Source organism: Styela clava, chromosome 7 (assembly GCF_964204865.1).
Source record: "Styela clava chromosome 7, kaStyClav1.hap1.2, whole genome shotgun sequence".
Lineage (NCBI taxonomy): Eukaryota > Metazoa > Chordata > Ascidiacea > Stolidobranchia > Styelidae > Styela > Styela clava.
Window position 1 is genome coordinate 23,935,775 of NC_135256.1, and position 17,716 is coordinate 23,953,490.

Consider the following 17,716-nt stretch of genomic DNA (forward strand, 5'->3'; position numbering starts at 1 on the left):
TATGGCAAAAAAGTACTTTATTAAAATAACAGAAAACAATTCCATATCAAAGGAATAAAAGCAAAATACTGTACAGTACAGTAAGCTCGAAACAGCGTAAGTCGCGACCGTCGTAACCCGAGGACTCCCTGTATTGCACTAAATATGAAAAATTACACACCAATGCTGAAGGAAACAACAACAGCAATGCTTGAATAGCACTATAGCTGGTTCTGCACAATTCCTTTGAACGACTTGCACATCGTAAACAAGAAATCAAATAATTTTAAACAATTGCCTGTTCAGCGCACCCCCTTTCACATTGTTCACCATTTTTATCACTGGTGCTAAAGTTAATCAGAAAGTTTGCATCACAATGCAAACCAGTGGATCAAACAGTGCAAAAATATCACACGAGGAGCTACTTCCATGACACGAACTCTAAAACCAGACTTTAGTCCTAACGTAGCTCGGCCCCATCGATAGTGCAGCGTATTAGACTTTCCCATTTTGAACAATGTTGCTTGAAAAATGGCATTCACGATTTGAAATATGTTACCATTTTAAGTTGTTGCTTTTAATGCCGCAATCATCAAGAACTCCTCGTTCACGCCTTCATTTCCTCCATGTCGCACAAAAATTAGTAACTGAGCACAGTTTGTTACATCTGTAGATTCGTCAAGTTGAATTGCGAATCCATATTTCAATCTCCAAATATCACTAATCACGTGCTGAAAAATATCCACCGACATTTCCCCAATTTTTCCTTAAACTGTATTAGGCATTATTAGTTGTTTCATTGATTCACCTTCAAAGACAATGTAGGCCTACTATTTCTTTTGCAGCAGGTAGAAACATCCCAGACTGGGATGGAAATGTGACATCTTGGGGAGTTCTTAAACTCTGATCTTCAAATTATGGAAAATATGGAAGATGAATGACCTAATTTAGTGGAAAATGATTTATAACTTTATATGTTATGTTTACTAATCGTTTTGCGATATTTGTTTTTTATTCGAGAAAAAGAAATTTTTTCAAGTTCTTCTGATGCAGGTAAGCAGAAAGTACATGTACAAATGGCTAACATCCTATCAAAACTATATACAAAAATTTCAACAGTTCCAAAAGTAGCCCAAATAACCCTATATCCAATTCAATCAAATTTTCAAACCTACATTTCGAAATACGGCATTCGTTGTTCTAAATCGACGCACTGCCTAGCGATATTACTTGCCATACTGTTTATATCTATTGCAGGACAACTATACTTAATATATATATATATATATATATGTGTATTATTAAGATATGAATATTGAGCGAAATACTCTGACAAACCTGCTGCTTGGTATTGTTAAAAACCGTGAAATTTTAGAGAGGGAAACGCGAACGTCCAACTGAATGTCGGAAGATACAAAACGTGATGTCTAAGAATAAAAAAGATACTCTCTACAGCACGCCCCGGAAAAAATGGCGGAAACGAATCTACGAAAAAACGAAAGGTAAATCCACTAAATATAAGTTGATGTCTTGTGGATAAAACATTCATTTTACATTATATTTGTTGATTGTATACATTTCAAATCGCCTATTCCAGCCGTAATGAAAGATTTACATTCAAATTCTATACGACAACAAGCATATCAAATTTTTGCAGAACGAAATGAGGATAATAATAAAAAATAAGACTAAAATGTTATCATCGCCTCTGAGAAACATCACAAACATCTAAATGGCCAGTAACTGCGTCAAGAGCAATAAAGAAACTTTTTTTTATGTTTCAAACAGATTTTTCTACTTATTCGATGAGCCTGCGTTTGTTTCACATTTTTTTTTATGTGAAAGCGTCTTCAGTGGAACTACCATTAATTTGCTTCCAAAAATCTTGCACATCACCTTAGCCCTACCGGCGGTAAACATATTTCAAAGCAATATAGAGACGTCTGATCTTCTGCGGATATGACTTGCTAAACTATTTGAATATTTACTTATTTTATCCGGGTGAAAAGACTAGAAACTTGACGAGTCGCCGAATCAATGATTGCCCAACAAATTTTTCTTACGCCACCAAACGGTAATTGTGTTTTCGGTGATTCATTGTTGCTGGGTGTTTTGGTGAACTTAACGTACTCATGTGCATATGGTGATGCACATTATTGGACCAGGGCTTCATATATTAATCTAGAATTATTCTTGCGACTTGATAAACTATTATTAAAACTTGCTTGTAACATTAGTGAGATGAAAGTTAGCTATAGCTAAAGATGCCCTCAAAGAAATAGAAATAAATGAAGATTTTTATATTTCGTGGCATCATTACGTTAGAACTATCCACTCGGGTTATTTTTAGTTCTTATTTTTTGAATTATCAAAAGAGTTCATTTCATTTGTATTTTTTCGATAAATCTTCAAGTTACAGTAATATACATGATGGTTATAGTAGGTTTTTCTTATTTAAATCAATGCAGGACGAATTTGTGTTCGTGTAAAACCAAGAGCTATCGAAATTCTCTGATTTTGTTGCTGTTTGTCTGATATTTTTGCGGCACGCAGGCATGGCCCCCGTAGGATTTAGTTGTGAGTGTACTTGTATCATTATTGAATTCATACTTTGACACCTGCAGTGTACATTTACCGCAAGAGAATTAATATGTTTGCTTTATGTTATTAACTAATTAGAATTAGAACTACGAAATTATGCGCACATTATTTGAAGGAAAATAGACACAGCGCACAATATGAGCTTATGAGCGTACTCTGAAATCAGCAATCAGTTAAGTTAAAGTCTCAAAACTGGGGGCATTCATGTGAATCAACAAACAAGACTTTCCGATAGTTACATGTAGACGTGGTAACGCAACCTTAGCGTTTTTAGCAAGAAAGCTTCACTATAGTCTCGTTGGCTGTAATTTATTAGACAGCATTTATCGGAGGATCCTTCAAACAATAACGAAAAATTTCCATATAGATTTTGCACTTTCAGCATATTCTCGCTTTAAATGATTGGGATGTAGTTTCAATGGCTGATTCAGATTAAAGGCTATGGTGACGGCAACATCGCATATATATATATGTTGATTGGAATGGCATTAGAAATTCTCAATATCAAAGTATAAAGATTGATCGAGGATTCTCATCGAGACAATTTCTGAAATTTGTTTACCATTAAATGCGCTGTCATACACTTCACGTAGCTCTAAAAGCAAGTTTTTATCGTCGCAAAAGATATTTATCCGCTTTCTCTGCGAAATTTGGTTATTACAATGATTTCAATCGTAAATATATACTACTACGTTTTAATTCTTTACTTTTACCGGATAAAATGAAAATATAATTTTTAGGGAAACAAACAACATACCACTATTTCTACTTCATCACCAACACCTATAGAATTTAGAATAACAACATATGGATTTTATGAATAACTCTTCATAAAATGTCATCATGATTGACGTTTATATACATTTTTTTCTTCAATAAATGATGTCACAATTTGCACTCAACGTTTTTGTACGATTACGTGCATATTCTCAAACGACTTCCTTTTGCGTAACCAATTGACTAAACTATTTGCAAGCGCTCATATCAACGGTTGGTCCGGACGTCCCGGACAGATATTTGTTGCTATACGCATGGGAGCGCATCTCGTGATATGCTCTGTTATTGCCCTCGCTTCACAAATTCCAAAATTTGACTGAAGATATTTTGTAAATACTATTGGATAGAACCGATTGTCATTTATCTTGCTTACTTTGCTGCAGTATTTCACCCAATCAACTAACTTAATTCATTTTGGGGAGAGATTTAGATTTTGGTGTATGATGCGTAGGTATATTTTCTTGAATAAAGCGTAACCCAATTTTTCTCAAAAAAATCATATTTTGGACTTATATGAAATTTACCAATGACTAAAAATTCTGAATTTGATTTATAACGGTAACGGTAACATCTTAACCAGATAGCAGGGTATAAATGGTCACGATTCACTCACCAACAAATTGATTTACAAACTCCAACAGTCACGTCACCGTTTCAACGGCCTACTCAGCAGAACGAACCATATCGTAATATAATAGGTGCGCTGGGTACGCTTCACTTGACAATTTAAATAAAGCAACCAATGGGCTTTGTTGGACCTTCCCAGCCATGTTTGCGTTTGATAACGCACCTTACTTTCGGTCACAAACGCTTAAAGATAATATTGGGACTTAATATAAAAAAATGAAGAGCGTTGGTTCTGTTAACTGGCTTTGTGACCTGTATTTGTTGGCTTCAGTAGCAGCGTAAAATATTTAAAAAGCGTTCCGCGTATTTAATTAAAAGAAGTGGGTATTGGAGATTCAAATGTACGTAGCCACCGAGATCACTCAATATATCTGGATATATGTATGTGTGTGTGTGTTTGTGTATTCACGTACTTTACTTGATAGCAGAATACGCCGATGGACAGCACTGGTGTAGTTAGAGATTGATCAGAATTGTTAATTGGTTATCACTCATTTTAAACTGATTCAGATTTTCAACTGATGAAAATAAGCAAATATTTTGTCAATATTGCCTATATGATTACAACGATTTAGCCTTGTTTCTGAACAACGGCCTTCGTGACATTGTTACTTTTGAAATGAGGATAGCATTGGATCTTCATATTATGCTGTCGTACCGTTTCCTACATAGAAATATTGGCCTCATCCTCGTAAAATTGCTAGTTTACTCATGACATACCTTTAATCTGAACAAAGCTTATATAGTTTTAATTTCCCCACTTGTGTTGTTTGTGCCAAATAGTTTGATGAATGGTGAACTCGTTGGCCCATCTTTTCTTTTCTGCTTCAGGCTCGCAATAATTTTTCAAGTAATATTCATCTCTCATGAAAAAAAACTATAGTCAATGGCGAAATAAAAGTAAACTACGAATTATTGTGCATTCTTAATGGTGGAACTCTTTTAGAATAAAATTGTCTGTGAATCAATGATTCTCAAATATTTAAAATATGTCATTCGAATCATGCGGGTATATTTATTCATTAGGTTGTTTGTGCAATATACATGGCGCTAAAAGAAGCGTCCACAAAAATGCGATGCGTATAGGCGGAAACGAGGCAGTGCATAATTATTTACACAATAACGGAAAATTTTCCATCCGGATTTTCCACCTCCACATATTTTTATGTTGTGAACCAAGACTTAGTATTTGCAAAGGTACTCTTCCCTAAACGATATTCAAACAGTTTCTGGTTCATGAATTTTCTCTAATCATAAACATTCTCGAAATAAAGTATATCATCACGAAATAATTATTACTCTTGATATTTGTATCTAAAGAAATGTACAAGAATCTTCTAACTTTCTTGATAGGCCACGTAATTGTGCACGGCGTTGTGCTATTATCAATATTCGATATATATTACCAGTCGACAGTGGTTGAGAATATTCGTCCATTGCAATGGTCAATTGGTAATGCTGCTGCTACAAGACTAGTATTATTTGTAGCCGATGGTCTTAGAGCGGATAAATTCTATGAATTGAACGAGGAAAATACATCAAGAGCGCCATTTCTAAGGTAATGTGTCGCAATTTTTTTCTGCATTGTAGGGTCGAGCATCCACTATGTTCACTTTTGTTCTTTATCTCCTTATTTTATGAGTGGCTGGTTTCGGTTTAATTCAGGAGTAGGCATCAATTTTAATTAGAGCGCTCGCATTGTTACTGCATCGAATATGGAAGTAAAATCATGATTGCTTTTGTATATTTTATAACATGAAAAAAAAATGATATTATATATCTCTTGAACTTTTTACGTATTTTTAACTAGGATTCTGGGATATCTGTTTTTCAAATTGCAACATTTTTCACTTCATATATTGTACGAGAACGAATATTTCACCTCTCCAATCGCACACTGAAGAACATTTTAAAAATTACGTACTATCGGTATCGGTTAAATCGTCAATTTTAAATATCGGCATCGGCACTTTTTTCACGGTAACCGGTATTGACGAAAAGGGTGACATCGGCACATCTCTACTCTAAACCAATTTCACCTTGGATGCTAAAAATGAAGACGTGAAGAAAACGTTAGTTTACGCATTAATTAACGACTTGGGCTTCAACTGACAAGAAGAAGCGTGTGATGAGCCACTAGGGTCGTGAGTTTCGCGCATGAATAGCTTCGACATTCCCGACTTGGCTTTCAAATTCTAAACCAGCGTTTCCCAACCTTTTTTGGTCGCGGACTATTTTCTCACCGGCGAAAACCTCTGCGGACTCAAGGTGCATTTATTGCAACCGTACTCTGTGCGAAGAAGCAATTAAAGCAATTACGTGCTCGTTAAAAGAGCCGACTATTTATTGTATAATGGTCGTTTCCGTCGCACAATATTCAATCCATGACAACGACGAGAATATAAAATATCTTTTTATTTTAATTTAATTGTGTTCATGGTAACCCACGGTTGCGTCGACTTACGACGAGATGAAAGCATTACTTTCATCATTACAAAATGTCACGGCAATCTGCAAACATAATAATGCGAGAATGATATTGCCCGATTATATTTAGTTTTGATACATATTTTTTGCGATCTTGCGAATTTGCTATCGCTGTTAGAAAAATCCTACTATCTGCTATAAAGTTCCAGAAAGTACAACTTGATTTAGCACTTATTAAAAATATATTCAAAGTATATTAGTAAATCAAAAATACAAATTCATCGCCTTGCTTCACTATTAATTTAATTGTGGTGATTTTAATCTGCAGTTGTGTAATAAAAGCAACGCGTGGTAGTGCCCGATTATATTTTGTTTTGATTCGTATTTTTGTGAATTCGACAAATCTGAGCTGTTCGTACAACACTTATGGCGCTCCAGTACTGTACGTACCAATGTGGAGGCAGTAAAGCAAGGAATCCTAAGGAAAAATGCCCTGGTACGTGTACTACGGTAGCACCAGTAATGGGATTTATGAGATCAGCGAACCGGTAAGCCTTACTAAAAAAAACATGTAACAGAACCGGCCGAAAAACATGACTTTTGTGATGGAACCGGCTGACAAAAAATTTGAATCCCACCACTGGGTAGCACCCGAAATTTTGCGATTTGCAATGTCTAAAAAAGCGTTTTTAATCCGTTGCGGACCATAATAAAACAAACCATATGGTGTTCTCTGCTTTATTTTCAGTATTTTGTATTGCCGCTTTTCAATTTAAAAAGTTTGAATTGCCACCATTGACACCTACAAAAAAAAAATTTATTCCTCGTTGTTCGAACTCGCGAGAAACACCACTAAGGTATCTATCGAAGCGTGCGCAGACTCGTGTTTTCGTCGGAAATCCGCATGTGAGTTGGGAAATCCAATCGTTTGATCAGGGGACGCGTCACCTGTTACCAAATTTTCGAATAGTAAATTGCTATTCTGATAGTTGAGTATTCGAATATATGTCCAGTCCTACTCATTAACCAGTAATTATTGTCTCGAATATTGTTATGTGAATAAACTAGCCTTTTTATTAACAGACTTATGATGACCATCTCTGGTCCTTCGCGACTTCCAGTTAATTGCAATGAAATCCGTTACTGTAACGCATAATTACTTTTTCCTATTTTGAATTTGTGTTGTGATTTCTTGCACGACGAAATAAATTTATTGTCTATTGTCTATTTTATGTTTTATGTAAATTCTAACTTAAATCGTAACTTGGCTGTTATAATATTGTTATGTGAATAAACTTGCTTTTTATATTTTATGTAAATTCTAACTTAAATCGTAACTTGGCTGATAGCTAAGTTTCGCAAAAACGTTTGCAGTCCGCAGCGAATTTCTGGCTCGCTGCGGACTCATTCAAACCCTCCGCGGACTCATTTGAGACCGCGGACTCGGGTTGGGGGACACTGTTCTAAACTGATGAAGAAAGAGAAATTATATATCACAAATGGTTATGCCCTGCAGAATCGGATCCGTGTATAGTTTTGTGAGATTCGTCTTGATTTACAATTAATTTAATAGCTACAATGTTTTCTTAATCGTTATATTAATATCTCATTGCAATATTTTAGAGACATCATTCTTCATAACGCAACATGGGGTGTTTCTCATACCCGAGCACCTACGGAATCTCGACCTGCTCATATTGCAATGCTTGGTGGGTTCTTCGAAGACCCAAATACACTGATGGCAAAATTTCAAGACAATCTGGTGGAATTTGACACAGTTTTGAACGAAAGTAGGGAAACATGGGCCTGGGGTGGTTCGGATGTTTTACCATTTTTTAACAAAGGTATGGCAATTATATAAGCGAAACGTAACTATTATTTTAAATTCAATATCTGACGCAGTTTTCTATGCGCAATATGAAGCACAAGTCCAAATCAAACCGCGAATCATTACCTAAACCGCATTTTTACCATTTGTCAAAAACTAATTCCACCCTACCAACGAGCTTCAAACTTGATAATCCCTGGTACGATGTGAAAGTAGTGAATGCTTTGAAGAACTCAATACTAGTTGGAAATACTTTGTGTACAAATAAGTGGAGGAAATCTCCTATCTTAGATACTATATATAAGTTACAGTCAGTGAAATATAAAATATTCATCGATTGTCTAATGTTAAAACTTGTTTCGTTTTCAAATAAAAAAGACTGAAGATTAGTAGAATTTCCTCTGTTCCATAAATTCTACGTGTTGTACTTTCTTCTGGTAAAATAGATGATTTAATTAATTTAGGCTCAGCCAGATCACACGTGCATGTAGACTGTCATGATTACAACGAAGGAAAACTTTCTAAATTAGATGTTTGGGTTTTCAACAAAGTAAAAGAGTTGTTTAGTAACGCAAAATCAAATGAAAAACTACGTGAGAAACTTATGCAAGATAAGATTATATTTTTCCTACACCTGGCAGGAATTGATAGTAACGGTCACCGACATCATCCTGGATCGAGGTAAAGTAGGCGTTTTGTTCGTTTTCCTGTAGAATTGTGAGTGAGCATGTATTATGGCAGATTTGAAATATTAGAATCAAGTCTTGGCTTTTTTCGTGCTGGGCAACACATAACCACCATCGCCAATTTAAAAATATAGAGTCCAGTTCAGATTGCTGATACGCATCAGTGGCCAGTTAAACGCTAACTAGTTAGGTTAGTTTTGCTGTATAGTCATAAATTTCATACCTTATTAAATAAGAACACGCTTATACACCCCAAAGGCCAGAGAAACATCTACTATTACTTTATTTTTATTAGTTATATAGATTATATTGCAATATACTTTTGCAAGTAAAAGTCAATCTGAACGTGTGTTGCAATGAAATGGTTTGAAAAATGAGACATTTTTGCCCCAAATTGTTAAAGGTGAAAACATACCTAACAAACTATACCTGTCGCAACTCGATTTTTAACGGCGTTTTTTTTATTTTTTATTTTGGTCCAATGAAGTCATGAATATAAGCATTGATATACTTGCAATCTCCTAAAGTTCATGTTGAATTTATGATAGAATATTTTCATTGTTCTTGTCATTCTCATGGTTTTGATTTTCGTTGATTTCATCAAATCAAAAATTCACTTTTTATTTTATTATAATATTTTTACTATCATATCATCATTACTATATCATCATTAGGTTCTATCTTGAAAACATAGGCGTTGTTGATCAAGGAATCGAAGAAATTGTAGAATTGTTTAATGGATTTTACAGAAACGATGAAAAGACCGCATACATATTCACCGCCGATCATGGAATGACTGATCCCGATGGTGAACAGATAGAAATTTTTTTGAGTTTTTAATTTTGGCGCATATCTATTGATCATCCATGAGTGTAAAAAGAACGTATTGTACATAGGGGGAAAGCTAATTAGCACAAAAACTGATCAGTAATTTAATATATATTCTATTTTGGGGAATTAAAATACGTCAAATATGATTTGAAAATGTATAATAAATAGGCATGTTATGAAACATCAATTTTTTATATCATATTTATAACTCTATTTCAAGAAATTGCGGTTATTTTAAACTTGTATTTTTTGTTCTATTCCATTTTATGACACGCCGACGTGGTATATTATTTTTTCATAATCTGTCGTGCCCAAATTCTTCAATTATATTGTTACATCGATATTAGTGCAACAGAGAGTGGACGACAAACCCCTTCCTCATATGGGTGGCTTGACCCCAATCTTCGGCCCAACTTGTGCTTATGAAAACGTCGTCGTGGGGTTGGTTATAGAAAACCTGTATATGAAGGCAGTGCTAGGTAACTCCAAAATATTTGCTACAAAGGTCAAATATTTCAGGAATGAATATTACTTTAGAAACTGTTTTCAGGTGGCCATGGCGGTGGAAGTCCAACCGAAATTAAAACACCTATAGTTTCATGGGGTGCTGGAATATCATCAAAATTGGTTGAAACTGCTGCTTCCGAATTGACAAATGAGGAAATAAAAGAAACAAAGTTAGTAATAAAATATTTATTTCATTGCGGACTGACTCCATGTACTTGCTTCGATGCAAATAAGATTTGGTCAGTTTACTCTTTTTGACAATCATAAGGCGACAAAGTGGTTAACTTCGTCCACAAAAAATCAGAACTAAGTTTTTACAGTAAATATGCGCTGAGGATCACATAACACCTGGACATTTACAACGGTTTATAAACATTGCGATAACATGAGGATTTAAAACTAGCAATTTGCTGCTGAATGTAGTAATGCTTGTTGCTGTTGTAATATTGTACAGATAAAACCCAATGAACTTTTGGTTTGGTGAATGACTCCCATCTTTTTTATCTACTTTCACAGTAACTGGCGTTTGAATCCAAAGATGAGATCAGATATCTCACAACTCGATATATCTGTCATGATGGCGGCATTACTCGGGGTACCTTATCCCGTCAACTCACTGGGATCTCTTCCTATGGCATATTTGGGAGGTGGTGAGAGAGTTAATGCATTGCAATCATTTGCAAGAGCATCACAAATGGTTGAAGGCTTCTTCACTAAAAAATCGTATGTTCAGAAAAATGTTTTCTATATTTGGTTCCGGAGTTTTCAAAGAAACGAGGTAAAGATATGTGATGAAATGATATTCAACATAAAGAAAAAATTAGATAATGGCAATTACGGACCAGCAATTGCGAAAAGCAAGATTCTTTTTGAGTATGCAACAAAAGGTTTACAATATTATCAATATTACCATCGAACAAACATATACATGTGCATAATTTCATCACTTTTTGGATGGATGATATTGGCGACGTTGATGGCATTTCAAGAAAAAACTTTCATTCAAGGTACTCGCACTGAAGTCGTGAAAACATCATTCGTGTCATATTTTGGACTTGTATTTGCTATATGCATTCTATTAATTAGACTGAGGATGTTTGAAGTTACCTGGTCGTATTACATATATGTCATCATGCCCGTTTTAATCTGGTACCTTGTTTCCACAAAGATCCCATACTTACTAAGTGCAATGAAGATTCTTCAAAAAGGTCGCGTTGGTGTTGCGTTCTTCATCCCATTAATGGCTGCATGTCTTTACATATCAACAGCGGGATTCTTCAAGAAAAACGTATTTATCGTTTTGACCATTGCTGTAAGCATTATCGGTTTGATAACTACAAAATCCAAAAATCGTTTGGCAAAAGTAGCGTGGGCTGCACTGTGTTTATGCTTGCTTCCATTTTTCAGATTTACTGAAATTGTTAGATCTGACGAAAAGAAAGACTTAGTATTTCTTGGGGGAATATGTGCGTCATTTTTGTGTTTCTGTCTGCGTATTTTACACTCGAAACGAAAACGCAAAGAGCCTGCAGTGCCAAGGAGGACTATTGTTTTATGCTCTTATATTACATCGATATTGCCTTTCACATCGGGATTTTTTGGATATTTTGCACCTGTGTATTCAACCCTATTGGCAAGAGGAATTTTATTTTTCAGTTGGGTAATACCCATTTTCTGTAGCACAGATGTGTACGACCGGTTGGTAACTCTTCACATATGGCATTTATCATCTTACATACTGTTAAGCCAAGGTCATGATGCGCTATTCTACGTTATATGGACTGCGCTACTTCATACTTGGATAATTTTGGAAGACGAGCAAAGTATCTTGAAAATGACCAACATTACTCAAGACAAAGATATTGAAAACGTGGATCCCGAAGCAGGTAAGTGTGCGCAACTAGACTCAAATGTCAGCCGTCTTCTGAATTCTTCTTGAGAATTTTCAATTTTTGAAAGTTTGATAGCGTTAGTGCTTTCTTTAACACAGGGTGGTCCAAACCCAGGTCCACGGGCCACATGTGGCCCGCAGCATCATTATCTGTGACACGCGTCGCATTTGCTGGAGTGTAATCTAAAATCGCATTTGGTGTTTGTTCGTCGTGTGTAGTGTCACGGCTAGCTGAGGCACATAGCGACGTCGAATAATGTACTTGCTTTGCTCAAATTGTTCACTGGCTTCCTATCTTTTTGGTGTGAATATATGCTATCAATATAATACCTAATTAAGATAAATAAATATTGATGGTATGCCCTAACAATATAATTCCTTTCGGCTTCGGTGGCATTTTGCAACCAGTCTAAACAGTATTCCAAAAAAGCTTCTCATATGCCAGAAAAGATAGTAATTACTCTTCTGTACTTTACATTTGGTAATCAATCAATTTGCAGTTATGACAAAAATAATCTAAAACGCCATTTTTTTAATCATGGGAGCAATGAGCATTTCCATTTTAATGGATTTTGTTTTAAGAATCCTATCGATGTTCGAAAGCACTTACATTTGCGGAATCAACTTCTCTGTTATTAAGTTTTTAAAATCTTATACCTAATGTAGATATAGAAAGACTTTTGCACGTTTCATTGATAATATTGATGTTTTTTGCATGTTTTAGCTTGATACATGACAAATAATGATTGAAGTATTTGCACACTGTTTGTTTTGTAATGCCCTGTTTACCAACTTTGACAATATCGTGGCCCGCGAACAATGCAATAATAATTTTGTGGCCCTCGAAGCCGACAATCTTGGACCACCCTACTCTAACATATTTCGTTTGATATCCAATTGTTTCAAAATTTGAATCCCACACAATTTATCAGATTTCCCATTACCACTGAGGTTTACTTTGGCTTGAATACATAAGTACCCGAAAAACTGGAAAATTTCAAACAACGCAAAAACTTGTGGCATAGTATTTTGCCAGAATTTGAAAACATCTAGAATTTTTTTCATTTAACTGCATACCTAGTTGTATTGAAACACGTTATACCATTTGACACACTTTTCTCACAATTTGATTTTGATTTGCTCAGTTCAATTTTACCTTCTTTTGCAGAACTTCGTTCAGAAAATACCCGGAATCAAAATTTATCAGGCCTGGATGACGTTCGACGCACATGCATTGTTTTATTTTTTCTTCTAATCGCATTCTTCGGCTTATACAGCGTTGAATGTTTCAATCATTTCCGTGTTCGAAGACTTCCGTTTCTACCTATTACCAACTCATTTACGTTGCTTTTATTAAACTTTTATAAGGTAAAGCTTGAATGTGTTTGATGTTTTCTGAATCACTAAAATGTACAGTATAAAGGTTCGCATCTTAATAATCTTCTGTTTTTATCCGAATTCGCCATCTGAAACGTGCCAAATTCATCGCATATAAAATTTGCAAAAAACTGACCTCTATTTTGTTTATTTTCTATTCATTATATTCAATTTGTGACCACTTGATTCCTAGTCAAAAATGAAACCTCAACCTCCGCAAAGATAAGGCAAACGCACAAGTTTCGGAGAACGTGGGCGCTGAGTACACTCGGTATCTCAGATTAGATGAATTCTATTCAAGTTTTGGTTGTTAGCATAAACTCTTGCAGTCAATTGTGTCGGGGCGTGTTATTTTGCTTCGATTTTTTATGAAATTATATTGATTGGTAACAAAAAAAATTCATGTCATTTTATACATTATATTTATTTCAGATATTCCTTCACTACTTAACTGTAGGAATCTCTATTTGCGCTATTGCCTCACTAAGAAAAACGTCTGGTTTTGTTAACTTGTATATCGCAGTAATATTGAGTGATATATTGACGGTATACTTTCTGTTTCAAGTGAGTATTCATACTGTATACCTACACTATCTATTTAGTTTTATAAACTAGATATACAAATGAAAATTCTTGCTCAAATGATACTATTATACTACTAATTTGAGGACAACTGTAATTGTAATTGATATTCATACCGTAGCTCTCAAGTTCAAATTTGATGACCCCATAAAACTACACAAATAATCATTACTCATCTCGTTTAATTTTCTTATTCAGGTGAGAGATACCGGATCGTGGGCCGAAATTGGATTTTCAATTGCAAATTTTGGAATTGTTATAGGACTACCTATTGGGCTTCTTATATTGGTTTTAATCGGGAAAATGCTTCTATCTATAAGACTACCAAAACGACTACAGCTTTGAGGATATTTCTTCAACTGATATTGTGGGTGATTTCTATGCTATGGGGATACCATGATACAGTTTTTCAATTCACCAAATTTCTAAAATCTATCTGTTTGTTTCCAACAGCTATTTAGTCACAAAACAAAATCAGATCTCTGCTCATCATCCGAAAATACTTGTTAATAATTAAGAACGAACGGAGATAGTTTAACACAACATTTCTTTATTGACAAAAATTTGGTATGGTTCATTAGTTCATTGGGCAGTAAAACAATATAGATGGAATTAATTTGAATTGTTAGTTAGTCAGATTTCTAGCACTGAATATCATTGATTCGTGAATAAATTTTTGTTGTCTTTATTTTTATTCGGAAATTTGCATGCACTGTGTGTTTATATATATATACAATTTTTTTTTATCTTTTAATACACAAAAAGGTCGATATGACGTTTAATACATTCTGGGATGGTCATATTAGCTAATAGAGAATACTACAACTGACTAGATCCCCAGTATTGTACGAGGTGTCTGCTGATGGTATGGGTCGTCATAATCATTATTATAAGCAAGAAAAGCATGCCAGAATCAACTTTCTGCAATACTGATTAGTAGCTTGGTATTATCGACGCATAGTTTGGCATCATTCATATATTGGCGTACAGTGTTATATTATGACACTGTACCAGGAATGTTTGGCCCATTGGCAGATGTAACTATCTAGTGCAAATTACTTGTGAAGCCTGCATTGTACAGACCATCACTATTAGACTCAATATTTGCCGAACAAAAGAGTTGTCTATGCCTACAAACGAAAACGATATTTCATCTTTCATGGTGATTTTTTGGGAGCAAGAGAAGATTTGATCTAAACTGGTTGGATTGAGAACAGCTCAATGTGTGCCAGTGGTTCCGAAACTGGGGGTAATTACCATAAAAGGGGTGGGTTGAAAAATTCTGGGAATTATTCAGACGTTCTTTGTCTTAACACTTTTTTTGTAATCCCTGTCTATTTATTTCTCTTCGTAAAAACTGGACCTACAGTATGCGCATCTAGTCAATGGGTATTCTAGTCAGCTGCGAGGTTAGTAAATACATAATAACGATACTTCGCCGTATAGATTGTAGGCTAAAGTGCTAAGCGAGCGCAAGTTCAGCATCTTGGAGTTGGAATGGAAGGTAAATAAGTGTCATAACTGAAAAACTGGATTTTTTAGATTTCGTGACGATTCAATTCTCAAAATCGACTCGGCAAAGACTGGGCTGGGTTAGCCACTAACATGCATATATCCCATTCTTTTCAAAAAGAAATAATTTGTGTTTCGTCTGATATCAGTTTGAGAAAACAATATACCTCTTTTAAAACATCGAACGGCAAAAATTTATAATTAATACAATAAATTAATTAATAAGTAAATTATTTATTTTTATAGTATATATATATAGTATTCTCCGCAATGACATCCATTAAAAGAAGATATCGAAATAAGAACACGATTAGCAATGATATGAGATACTGTCTGTCGTCTCAATTGCTTAGTTCGTTAGATATCGTGGAAATAGTGCCACCAATCCTACAGAGATTAAATCGGGATGATGTTCTTGTGTATGATTCATACCTTATTGTTGCTTTTATATTTGATAAATTGCGTAATTGATCTCTTGGTAACTCGATTTAGGGGTAAAAATATTAAAAAATCTGGGAATCACTCACTGATCTATAATTTAGGAAAAATCTGGATTTTACACCCACGTGAAAGCTGTGTATACAAACGTGACAGGTGTTCATTGTTTTACACATCGATTAGCCATTTGCAGTAACGTGCTATCATTGAAGTGGCTATTTCCCTGAACCCAACGCTCAAATTGTCATTATTTTCAAATCGTTCTGAAGAACGAGATAACCAGATATTCAAAATGATCAAACAGAAAAAACGAGACGCAAAATTGTTCTCCATTAACACATGGTTTGCAATATCGCCTTCGTACTCGGTGCACGATCTTCGCGCTATGACTACTAATGCACACTGAATAAATTTATTGCACGCATGCACCAGACGAAGATAAAAAATGCAGCCGTCACATAGAGTTGTGTTGATGTTCTCTTTATTACTTCGTTGCTTGTTGTGCTGCTTTTTCGCGCAGTGACAGAACGAACTATCACCATTGATACGTGATCAGAAAAAGGTTGGGAATCACTGATACTCTGAGATTATCTGTGCAAGAGTGGGAGAAAGAGACTAGTTTTGTCGTTCTATAAAGTTACCAAACTTTAAACTGCTTTTATATCCATTTCTATATATGCTTTGTTAGATACGCTGAGTAATATAGGGCTAATAAAGCAATTTAATTGCGTCACATTATATATTACTTACCGAGTGTATCAGAAATATCTACGATGCGAGTGCTGGCAAAAGAGAAGCTTCATTCGGTTCATGAGGCAATGTTATCCCTGGGCTTGCTACTTTTTAGAGACTTATGATGGGGTAGGAGTCTTCCAGGTGCTTTATATACCCGACTGTTTTTTAGCATAAAGGACGGGGGTTCCTAAAAACTTCCTAAAGACGGGCGTAATTTGCGTTCATTCATCGTTTGCAAAATTAAAAACTAAAAAGAAAACCGTAGAAATATTGCATTCTAGATTTATCATTGATTTGAACATTATGGATCGAAGAATTTTTCACGCCGAGATCTTCTAGGCTTTACAGATGATAACGCACATCTGGTGTCGTATTGTCTTTACATCGACTAGAGAAGAAAAACTGCTATTTAGAGTTAGGTGTTTGAAATCGAAAGATACATACTACACACATTCTTATATGTAATACGCAAACACATTCCGCGGACAAATTAGTTATGAACATTAATACAAATTCGCTGGTGGCGAGTTGAATTTCATGTCGAAAACGCAGTTATATATTTGTTTTCATCCATACATTGTTTCCAGTGAATATTATTGCGCCCCCTGCGGGGGTATGTATAGTTTGTTTTAAATTAAATCGAAAAACGTCGCTAAACAAAGGTTAATCTCCTGTGTACCATTACCTTTGTAAATAAAATCGAAATTAGAACATAATAAAGAACCCTTTAAAACACACAACTGGTCTAGAACCGGTACACAATTGGCAATAGCACTAGCGATAACATTCGCCAACCACTGACAAGTGACAAGTTGATAATCATGGCAAGACCATCAACGCCATCTGTAAGGGAGGTGTAGAAGAAATATATCTGCAAAATACGCTTCACTTAACCATGCAGCCCAAGATTTTTGTAAA

The 17,716-nt window shown here is 35.1% G+C and overlaps 1 protein-coding gene across 1 annotated transcript; it reads left to right on the plus strand.

Annotated features, from left to right (window-relative positions):
- The first annotated feature begins 4,218 nt into the window (after positions 1-4,218).
- Positions 4,219-14,885, plus strand: LOC120328348 (GPI ethanolamine phosphate transferase 1-like). Its single transcript, XM_039394808.2, has 9 exons — positions 4,219-5,542; positions 8,035-8,255; positions 8,704-8,920; positions 9,600-9,733; positions 10,307-10,433; positions 10,780-12,149; positions 13,323-13,522; positions 13,964-14,095; positions 14,312-14,885. Exons 1-9 carry the CDS (start codon positions 5,307-5,309, stop codon positions 14,456-14,458), a joined length of 2,784 nt encoding a protein of 927 aa, XP_039250742.2. The 5' UTR covers positions 4,219-5,306; the 3' UTR covers positions 14,459-14,885.
- Positions 14,886-17,716: the final 2,831 nt, after the last annotated feature.